The sequence below is a fragment of the Gymnodraco acuticeps genome, unplaced genomic scaffold (assembly GCF_902827175.1).
Source record: "Gymnodraco acuticeps unplaced genomic scaffold, fGymAcu1.1, whole genome shotgun sequence".
Taxonomy (NCBI): domain Eukaryota; kingdom Metazoa; phylum Chordata; class Actinopteri; order Perciformes; family Bathydraconidae; genus Gymnodraco; species Gymnodraco acuticeps.
In genome coordinates this window covers 3,862,084-3,873,172 of record NW_022992160.1, presented here as the reverse complement: position 1 = coordinate 3,873,172, position 11,089 = coordinate 3,862,084, and the positions used below count along the sequence as shown (strand labels likewise).

Here is an 11,089-nt window from a genome sequence, read left to right as displayed (position 1 = left end):
GTAGATGGCGGGCCCTCCAACGGGACAGGACAGGACAAAGGGTTGGCAGGACCCCCGGCAGGAGAGTAGACGGCGGGACCTCCAACGGGACAGGACAAAGGGTTGGCAGGACCCCCGGCAGGAGAGCAGTCGGCGGGGCCTCCAACGGCACAGGACATAGGATTGGCAGGACCCCCGGCAGGAGAGTAGACGGCGGGACCTCCAACGAGACAGGACAAAGGGTTGGCAGGACCCCCGGCAGGAGAGTAGTCGGCGGGGCCTCCAACAGCACAGGACAAAGGGTTGGCAGGACCCCCGGCAGGAGAGTAGTCGGCGGGACCTCCAACGAGACAGAACAAAGGGTTGGCAGGACCCCCGGCAGGAGAGTAGGCGGCGGGCCCTCCAACGGGACAGGACAAAGGGTTGGCAGGACCCCCGGCAGGAGAGTAGATGGCGGGACCTCCAACGGGACAGGACAAAGGGTTGGCAGGACCCCCGGCAGGAGAGTAGTCGGCGGGGCCTCCAACGGCACAGGACAAAGGGTTGGCAGGACCCCCGGCAGGAGAGTAGTCGGCGGGACCTCCAACGAGACAGGACAAGGAGCTGGCGTCGTCTGGGGAGCCAGCAGGAGACGAGGTGCTGGAGTCGGCCGGTACGCCGACAAGACTCGGGGAACTGGCGTCGGCTGGAGAGCCAGCCCTGTAGCCGAAACTGGAGTCGAGCCCATGGCTTCCGGGGCCGGTACTGAAGTCGGAAGCATGGCTGCTGGGGCCGGAACCATGGCTGCGGGGGTCGGAATTGAAGCCAGAATCATGGCTGTAAGGTCCGGTTCTGGAGCCGGAAACATGGCTGTAAGGTCCGGTTCTGGAGCCGGAAACATGGCTGTAAGGTCCGGTTCTGGAGCCGGAAACATGACTGTAAGGTCCGGTTCTGAAGCCGGAAACATGGCTGCTGGGGCCGGCACTGGAGCCGGAACCATGGCTGCTGGGCAAGGAACCGGAACACGGATCCATGGCTGTGTGGGGTGGTACTGGAGCACGGTACCATGGCTATGTGGGATGGTACTGGAGCACGGAACCATGGCTGCTGGGTCCGGCACTGGAGCCGGAACCATGGCGGTTGGGGCCTGTACTGGAGCCGGAACCATGGCTGCTGGGGCTCGGGCTGCTAGCCTGGCCATGCGACGACTCCTCTTAGCAGCCTCCTGAATACTCCGTGGACCTCCATAAGCCTGACGAGTTCCGGAATACGACTCCTGGACAGGAGCAGGAACTGGGGCAGAAGCACTGGCTGACTCCAGACGGACCACACTGAGACGTTTGTAGTCAGCAGGCTGGAAATCACACACCCAGAGGAAGTTCAAAATCCAGCCAGGCAAGAACTTCACCAAGTCTGGTTTCTCCATCGCCAACCGGTGCGCCTCTACCAGAGCGGCCTCCCTCTGCCGAACACTGGACGCTCCACTCCACCAATCACAGCAGCAAGCCAAACCAAAGGAAAAATGCTGTAGCTCCACCTCAAATGGATCATCTGCTGGGTCCATTTCTGGTCGGTTCGTTCTGTCACGGTTTGTGTGGGAAACAGGACCCAAATGCAGACTTAAGTGACAAAAGAATTCCTTTATTTCAAGGCTACAAATATCTAGACACAGAACAGAACACTCACCGCAGAATTACTCAAAACACAAGACGAACCGACAAAGACAGACGGAAAAACCAGAACTTAAATACACCCAGGACTAATCAAACAAACACGAGACAGGTGAGGAGGTAGGAGAAAACACAGAGGCACCAGGTGAACACAATCGGGTAATCAGGGAGGGAAAACAGACAGAAAGCAACAGGCAGGAAACGGGGGTGAACAATTTACAAAATAAAACAGGAAACCCAAAGATAGAAAAAGACAAGACAAAACAACAACACAGACAGATCGTGACACTTATACACACACCAAAATAACGTTTACACATAAATAAAGTTTATCACAGACACACATGTAAATAAGTCTATGACAAAGTCTCATCTGTACAGAACAGTATGATCAAATAAAATACATGTCTATAAATGTCTCCGTTGCGGGACGAATAAAGGATTATTTTTATTCATCTACACATGTAACCTTACTTATACATGCCAAAATAACGTTTACACATAAATAACATTTACACAGAGTAAACGTTTACTAATCAAGAGTCTATTTTGTCCCGAGAAAAAGTTCATGAGGGGAAAATAAAAAGGTGGATAAATCCATTGTTCATTTTCGCGGTACTCCTCACAAAATGGCAAATGCACTACAAGTTATATTTACACTTACCCATCCTCAAATGGATCCCTGCTGTCCCTGTATTCTTCTTCTTCAGAAGAGTCGAAGCCTTCAGGTTCTGATGAGCCATCTTCTTCACTGCCGCTCGCAAAAATAAAATCCAGCGCGTCCGCAACGGTAAAGTTCCTTCGAGCCATTTTCTCTATCTTCTTCACAGACTAAAAGACTGAAACTGATGGGAGACACCTGTTATATGTTTTTTTATTGGTGGGTAGGTCCTTAGATTTCTCGAGTGTCCATTGGTCATTTCAGACCGACATGGCTGCCGGCCGGCCGAGATGTCCTTGACTGACACACAAATCCACCAATCACACACAGTGTAACGCCGAATCAAGCTGCTTTGAGCGGCAATATTGGCTGCTGTGCCCTGGGTACAGTCTCACAGGAGTTACTCTTGAAAAGCTACGATTCTAGCGATTCCGCAGATATCTGAATCATATTTCTACTCCTTACAAGCGAAAATCTATGATTAAATACGTAAATAAATGTGCACTCCAGAGGATGTTAGGTCCACCCCCCACTTAAATCATGTCCACATGGATATAGGATACTAAATACATTTGCACACATCTTGTGTCCATATCTTTCTGTTTTGGTGGTCATGCCTCAACCGGCGTGCACGTGCATGCATGCACGAGTCATAGTGAGTGTCTGCATTTTGGGGGGGGCACCAGCTAAAATCTTGCCTTGGGCAGCAAATTAGTCAGGGCCGGCCCTGCACTGTGGACACTAATTAGAAGAACACAGACTAAAACAGCAATGTACAGACGAATCAGATGATTAAACATGATCTTAAAATATATTTTATATATATATAGCTTGCACATCTTCCGGCGCAAACTGAAAACTCATCTCTTTCGACTCCACTTCGAGCGTTAGAACTATTAACGAAGCACTTTTATACTAATAAAGGACTGGCTTACCTAAAGCCAGTTGAGTAGCACTTGAAATGTTTGGCTCTATGAAACCTGATGTACTTATATGATTCTGTTTTCTTCAAGGTTGTGTCTTCCTGGTCGAATGTACTTATTGTAAGTCGCTTTGGATAAAAGCGTCAGCTAAATGCAATGTAATGTAATGTAATATATATTTTTTTTTGCATTTTGCATTTTGTTGTAATCATTATTTAAAAAAAATTCTGCTGACACTAGGTGGGGGCACAACCCCACCATCAGCCCCACCATCTCTGCCCCTGATGACCAGTCGCCACTGCCCATGATTATTTTGATTAGTTGTTACACTGACATGTATAACTACAATTATATTTCAGCCTCAAGCAAGCATTGTGCAGATAGACAACGTATATTCAGGCAATATTCAGCCAAATAATATCAATACAAAATTGAGAAAAGTCATTTGAAAAAATGTTTCTCTCATTTATTACATTTGGGGCAACTCAGATTTTATTTAACACATCACATTTTAACACACATTTATCACATTTTCAGATGAAAATAGTTTTCAATTAAAAAGGATGAAATTGGAGAATAATTTCTAACTTCAAGCATGTTTTATAAGACTAACAATTAGAAGTCAAAATAATAATAATAATAATAATAATAATAATAATAATAGGCTAATACAAAATAATAATAATAATAATAATAATAATAATAATAATAATACAAATAATAATTATATACCGCTACACAGTAGGATATCATCCATACCATTTGTAACATGTGTACAGTCTGTTATTTACCCTTCAGGAAACATTTGAACACAGTTGTCAATAAAGTTTCAAAGACTCTTTTGACGTTGCTACATTCTGCGCATGCGTACTAGTGCAGTACTGCAGAGAGGGATCCCGCAGCTGCTGCTGTCAGGAGCGTGCAGGAATGTGTGTGTCTCCAGTCTCCTTGTGAGTGAAATGACTCTAGGACAGCACTGCAGGCATGTCTTCACTCCGTGCTTTGTAAGTAAACACAGTATGAGTGTGTGTTCTGCTCCTGTAACTCACAGCTCTTGAAGTAATGGCTCCAGAGCGAAGAAGGACGCTGTCTGTCTGCTGGCTAACCCATTGAGGACATAAGTTACCCGGGTCGACATGGCCTCTGTCACCGTCAGCTCGGCGGCTCAGAGCCCCGGGAAGAACCGCAAGTCCTTGTCACTGCTCTTCTACCGGGCTGTGCGGGACCTGAAGCCGGTGTGGATGCTGGAGGAAATACGGACGATGCAGACCTTTTACCAGGAGGACGCCAGCCAGAGGAGTTATACCTCTTCGGAAGCATTGCTATACGCTATAGTTCACGACCACCAGGCGTACGCCAAGTACCTGCTCAGCCGGTACACCGACCAAGCGCTAGCAAAGCCCGGGGAGTGCTTCTGCTGCTGCCCGTCCTCCGCCCCGCACCTGGCCATGGCTGTCCGCTACGACAGGCGCTACATCCTCGGCCTCATTTTACAGGAGACACACCGGATACCCAGCGCGACATCCTACACGGACAGAGACGGGTGTTTTCACATGGAGGACGGCAGGACCCCCCTGCATCTAGCCTGCGAGCTCCTGCGGCCCGAGGTGGTCATCATGCTGCTGGGGAACGGAGCGGCCCCGCAAGCCCCGGACCACAACGGCCTGACCCCGCTGGATGTCATTCTGGAGAAACTCAGGGAGGGTAAAGAAGCGAGATGCGGGGAAGGGAGGCAGTGTCTGGACAACCTGCTCATGTTCATACCAAAGGTTCACTTTAAGATGCAGGGGGCTCTGAGCAGAGAGCCGGAGCGATGGAGCGAGGTGCTGGGGGAGGAGACGCTCAGCTATCTGTCCGGAAGAAGCCCGGCGCCGCTGCTCCTCACCGCCATGCAGACTATACTGAGGCAGCTCAGCCCGGCCACATTCCCGGACAGTCTGCACCAACTACCCATCCCCTCCTCCCTCAAACCCCTTGGCCTGCCCGAGGGCCAGCTGGACATCAAGAGCGATGTGTAGCAGCAGTGTGACATGATGCATGCTCCATTGTAAACAGTTGTATCTTAGCATGATGTGTGAGAGTGTTTGAAGACTGTATAGAGGAGGAAGAAATACTCAGATCTTGTACTTAAGTACTAGTAGAAGTATCAGAGTGTAGAAATACTATGTTAAAAGTAAAAGTCATGCATTCAAAATGTTACTCAAGTAAAAGTACAAAAGTATTAGCATCAAAATAGTACTTATTATGCAAATAGCCCAATTGTTTTATAATGATTGATCAAGTGTTATCAAAGCTGGTAAAGGTGCAGCTAGTTTGAATTACTTTGACCAGGTTTAACTACATTCATATTGAAGTGTTGAATATCATTTTAATAATTATATCTCCAAATCTGCAGAGTAACTAAAGGTATTCAATAAATGTAGTGGAGTAAAAGTACACAATATACCTCTGAATTGTAGTGGAGTAGAAGTACAAAGTAGCAAAAACTGAAAATACTCAAGTAAAGTACAAATCCCTCAAAATTGTAAAGTAGCCTACAGTACTTGAGTAAATGTACTAAGTTACTTTATAGCTCTGTCTGTATGTGCACGAAGCAGTCATTATGGCTGAAAAGATAACCCTTAAAGGTGGGGTAGGTAAGTTTGAGAAACCGGCTCGAGATACACTTTTTGTTATATTCCATGGAATGCTCTTAACATCCCGATAGCAATGAATACCTGAAGTGCTTTGACAAAATATACATAAAATATCATCTGTGGAAGCCGTGGCGCTGTAAAAAGCACGACCAATCATCTGAGCCGGCCCGGCTAAAGTAACTGGATGGCCTACCTGCCTGTCAGCCTTCCATCTGTGCACAAACTTATCTCGTGCCCTCATTGGTCATGTGCGCGTTCGTGTGTGTTGGAGGAGGGGCTCTGTGAGGAAGAGGCAGATTTGTTCCGGTTGTGTATTTTCAAATTCTAGCGCACTCGAGCTGGTTTCTCCAAAATGACCTACCCCACCTTTAAGGTAAGGGGCAATTAAATGAATGTTATCTAAAAAATGAATTTGACCCACTGATTGAGTTTACTGGAGGTTGACTGGAAACCAGGGAACGAACAGCCATATTCTGAAACCTTTTACACTAATCCAGGCTTTATTATGCATTCTAACCTCAATCTGAAGTGTTAGCCGCAAATACTACTGCTACTGAAGCCACTGAGCAGACCAACACTGAACACAGTCTACAGGTACTGTTGATTTGTCACTATTTATTTAAATAGCAATGGGATCTTATAGATCATTTGAGTACAGCCAGGTGACTTGTAAACTCTTTGGATGACTGCATTTTTTTAAATAAATAGGAATCCAAGTGATCTCAGTGTGTCTTTCTTGACCTCATAAATGTAATTGAACACATTTGTTTATCTGCTGGTCCTTATCACCTAACTACGTCTCTCCACGAGCAAGTAAGAAACTAACCCTGCTCAAACTTTGAGATGGAACATTTGTTTTTGGCTTTAGAGTTTGCAAAATATATCGTATCTCAAGGTCCAGCGTCTCTTCTGTAGCTGTCTACCCCACCCACTGTCTCGTAGAAGAGGACAGGGCGACCCTCCTACTCTCTGTGCATGTTTAGTTGTCAGTAAAGAGGGATTACTTTGTAGTGACTCAATTAACAGAAATGTACTTTAGTGTACCGCAAAAACTGTAGTGGTTTGTTAAAAGCCTTAAAATGTGAGATGAGGCCAGAATAATAATGTGGCCCTTATCATTTCCCATTATAATTCACCATATTCAAAGTCATTACAGACTTATTTCTATTTACCTCCCAGGACATGCATGCTGAGTCGGCCTCACTTGAAAATGTCGATTTTACCACACATCCCATCTTTTCAATCCAGGAGACAAACAACATATATTCTTAGTTGTCTGTATCTGTGACAAATACTTCCAATGTATCTGTGCTGGAAGCATACATCTCAGAAAAAGAGATTTCATAAAACCTGACAAAAGAGACCACTGAAGGGAAGTGAGTAAACAATGTTGATTTATAATTTGGAGAACCGACCCTTACCATATTTACTGTTTTAGCTGGTACAGCTTTATTTATATAGCACATTGCATACACCAGGTGCGGCTCAAAGTGCTTTAACAAAATGGCACACAGAATCCCCTCAGATCAGACAGTAAGACCTTTTTGGAAACATGCAGCATAGCAACATGATATAGTTTAACAGACACAAGGAAGTAAAAGGTATAATAACGACAAAATAAATGATGATCGCCTTTTAGAAAAATAAAGGAAGAAATAAGACAGAATGAATAGATACAATAAAACATAAAAACCTATACAAATAAAAATATATATAATAACATTTAAAAAATGATAAAAACGAAATAATAATATTAATAAAGGTTATAAGGAATTGTCGCTAATAAAACTGTTAAAAATAATATCAGTTAAAACCTATAAAATAAATAAAACAATAGAAAAATAAATAAAGACTAAAAGACCATTTAAAATGGGTGTGTCGCTAATAAGAAGCGAGATGATGTGTCTAGCTGTCGTTTAAAAATGCAGAGTTTGTTAGATATTTCTAATACGATAGTTAGCGTGTTTCATAAAAAGGTCTGAATCAAATATACTAGACTATTACTTTAATACTATGATTCATAATTTAATTAAATAATCAAATGTTAGCTCATTGCAACAGATCCCACAGTAGGTTACAGCGCAGTAAATTAAAACCAAATCAACATTTCCAAATATTAACAACAGGGTGGCAGTTCTACTTGCTTGTTGATCTTGTTTAGCTTGTTTGTCAACCCCCCTGTTACATTCAGGGTCAAATTGACCCGTTTGAAAGTTTGAAAATCTACAAAAAATACTAAAATACTAAAAGGGGTCAGAGGGCTCAAATGGGATATACGGTATATATATATCGTATATTCCACACACAGACAGACAGACAGACAGACAGACAGACAGCCAGCCGCACCTGGCAGTGAAAGTTGAGGCTATAAGGGGACACACTAACCCACTCGAACACACACACATACACACACATATTCTTAATTGCTGTTACAATAAAATACTTTCAATACAAATCCTCATGACTCATTTGGCTTGATTCTAGTGAACGGGTCAATTTGACCCTGAACAGAAGAGGCATCTCTATTTATCAACATCAACCAATTGGAAAAAAAGTTGGAACATTTTAAAAGTAATTTAAAAAATGTTATGTTATGTTAAAAATGTTATAAAATGTATTTTATATCAATACATATTGATTTCATTGATAGTAATAAAAGGTACAAACTATGTCCAAAAAAAATTCTGTATTTTGGGGCTTCTGACCATTTTTGGATAATTAAACATGAAATTGACCCACGAATAATATTGCTGTTACAAAAAACGAATATAACAGGGGAGTTAAAGGAATGGTATGCTCATGACACTCATTTTTAAATAATTATCATCCGATAAAACAGACCCGTCTCTGCCAGTCTTTTTTTTTTTTTTTTAATCCGATGACATTGTAAGCATTGGGTTGAGAGGTCATGTGTTGTGAGCATGCGCGGGCTGTCCTAGAGTGAAGAGAGAGATGGTGGTGTGACTCGACAAGAATAAACGGAGGCGCTATCTGGGACGCTCCAAAAAGTTCCTGAGTTATTGTTACACAGAAGTATCTTTGAAGCCTTAACACCTCGGACGTTACATTGGTGGCAGCGGTATTGGAGTGTGTTTTATCTGCTCGTGGATTATTATTTTCTGTGGACAATTACTGGACTTTCTGGTCGGCTCTGCTGGCTAGCTGTGCTAACGGTGCTAGCGTCATGTTCGGAGGAATGAAGAGTGACGGCGATATGGAAGACGATTATAACGGATGTACTGCTTCTTGGACTGGTTCTGTGAGTAATGATATTAAAGTGGAGCTGCCGCCGATGTTTAGGGGTGACGGCCAGAGGCAGTTCGCTACGTGGATAAGACAGTTTGAAGCCGCTGTTCGTGCTTAGACGAGGGGTGCTAGGGGCACGAGCTACGCAGCTACCTTGCTGAACATTCTACCTACCAGACTGGACGGTGCAGCTTTCCAATGCTAGCAGTACTGCTCGGAGGGCCGGAGCCCGCCGACAGCATAAAACGCTGCCGGCGGACGGCCCGTTCGCAAACCGGCCCGGCTCCGCCCCCCCGCGACCTTCGTAAAATGGCCGGACCCCCGGGCGGTCCCGGGACGGTCCCCGGGCCTCCGGCCGTCGCCGCGGCCCGCCCCGGCGACGACCCCCCCCGGCGACCGGCGGGGTTTAACCCGTTAGGGGGCTCCCGGACGCCGTCCCGTCTCCGGCCACCAGGTGGAGGTGGCGGGGGCGTCCGCGGAGCCCGTACGGGAGCCCTCTTTCCGCGTATTACGCAGCGACGCTAGTATTCGCCTGCCGTGTACTTGTACTTGGGGGGGGGGGGTGTCCGTCAACCCAATATGGCGCCCACTTACCATATATTACACAGTAACACATGTATTCGCTTGCTGTGTACTTGTACTTGGGGGGGGGGGGGTGTCCGTCAACCCAATATGGCGCCCACTTACCATATATTACACAGTAACACATGTATTCGCTTGCTGTGTACTTGTACTTGGGGGGGGGGGGGTGTCCGTCAACCCAATATGGCGCCCACTTACCATATATTACACAGTAACACATGTATTCGCTTGCTGTGTACTTGTACTTGGGGGGGGGGGTGTCCGTCAACCCAATATGGCGCCCACTTACCATATATTACACAGTAACACATGTATTCGCTTGCTGTGTACTTGTACTTGGGGGGGGGTGTCCGTCAACCCAATATGGCGCCCACTTACCATATATTACACAGTAACACATGTATTCACTTGCTGTGTACTTGTACTTGGGGGGGGGGGTGTCCGTCAAGCCAATATGGCGCCCACTTACCATATATTACACAGTAACACATGTATTCGCTTGCTGTGTACTTGTACTTGGGGGGGGGTGTCCGTCAAGCCAATATGGCGCCCACTTACCATATATTACACAGTAACACATGTATTCACTTGCTGTGTACTTGTACTTGGGGGGGGGTGTCCGTCAAGCCAATATGGCGCCCACTTACCATATATTACACAGTAACACATGTATTCACTTGCTGTGTACTTGTACTTGGGGGGGGGTGTCCGTCAACCCAATATGGCGCCCACTTACCATATATTACACAGTAACACATGTATTCACTTGCTGTGTACTTGTACTTGGGGGGGGGGGGTCCGTCAACCCAATATGGCGCCCACTTACCATATATTACACAGTAACACATGTATTCACTTGCTGTGTACTTGTACTTGGGGGGGGGGTGTCCGTCAACCCAATATGGCGCCCACTTACCATATATTACACAGTAACACATGTATTCACTTGCTGTGTACTTGTACTTGGGGGGGGGGGTGTCCGTCAACCCAATATGGCGCCCACTTACCATATATTACACAGTAACACATGTATTCACTTGCTGTGTACTTGTACTTGGGGGGGGGTGTCCGTCAACCCAATATGGCGCCCACTTACCATATATTACACAGTAACACATGTATTCACTTGCTGTGTACTTGTACTTGGGGGGGGGGTGTCCGTCAACCCAATATGGCGCCCACTTACCATATATTACACAGTAACACATGTATTCACTTGCTGTGTACTTGTAACCAATATGGGTCCCACTTTCCGCATATTACACAGTAACACAAGTATTCACTTGCTGTGTACTTGTAACCAATACGGGTGCCCACTTTACGCATATTACACAGTAACACATGTATTCACTTGCTGTGTACTTGTAACCAATATGGGTCCCACTTTCCGCATATTACACAGTAACACAAGTA

The 11,089-nt window shown here is 45.6% G+C and overlaps 1 protein-coding gene across 1 annotated transcript; it reads left to right on the top strand.

Moving 5' to 3' along the window:
* Positions 1-4,082: 4,082 nt before the first annotated feature.
* Positions 4,083-6,568, top strand: zgc:112001 (uncharacterized protein LOC550384 homolog). Its single transcript, XM_034204492.1, has one exon. It carries the CDS (start codon positions 4,349-4,351, stop codon positions 5,228-5,230), a length of 882 nt encoding a protein of 293 aa, XP_034060383.1. The 5' UTR covers positions 4,083-4,348; the 3' UTR covers positions 5,231-6,568.
* Positions 6,569-11,089: the final 4,521 nt, after the last annotated feature.

Excerpts from the sequence above, each read along its gene's own strand:
- zgc:112001 (XM_034204492.1), top strand. The coding sequence starts at position 4,349 with ATGGCCTCTGTCACCGTCAGCTCGGCGGCTCAGAGCCCCGGGAAGAAC.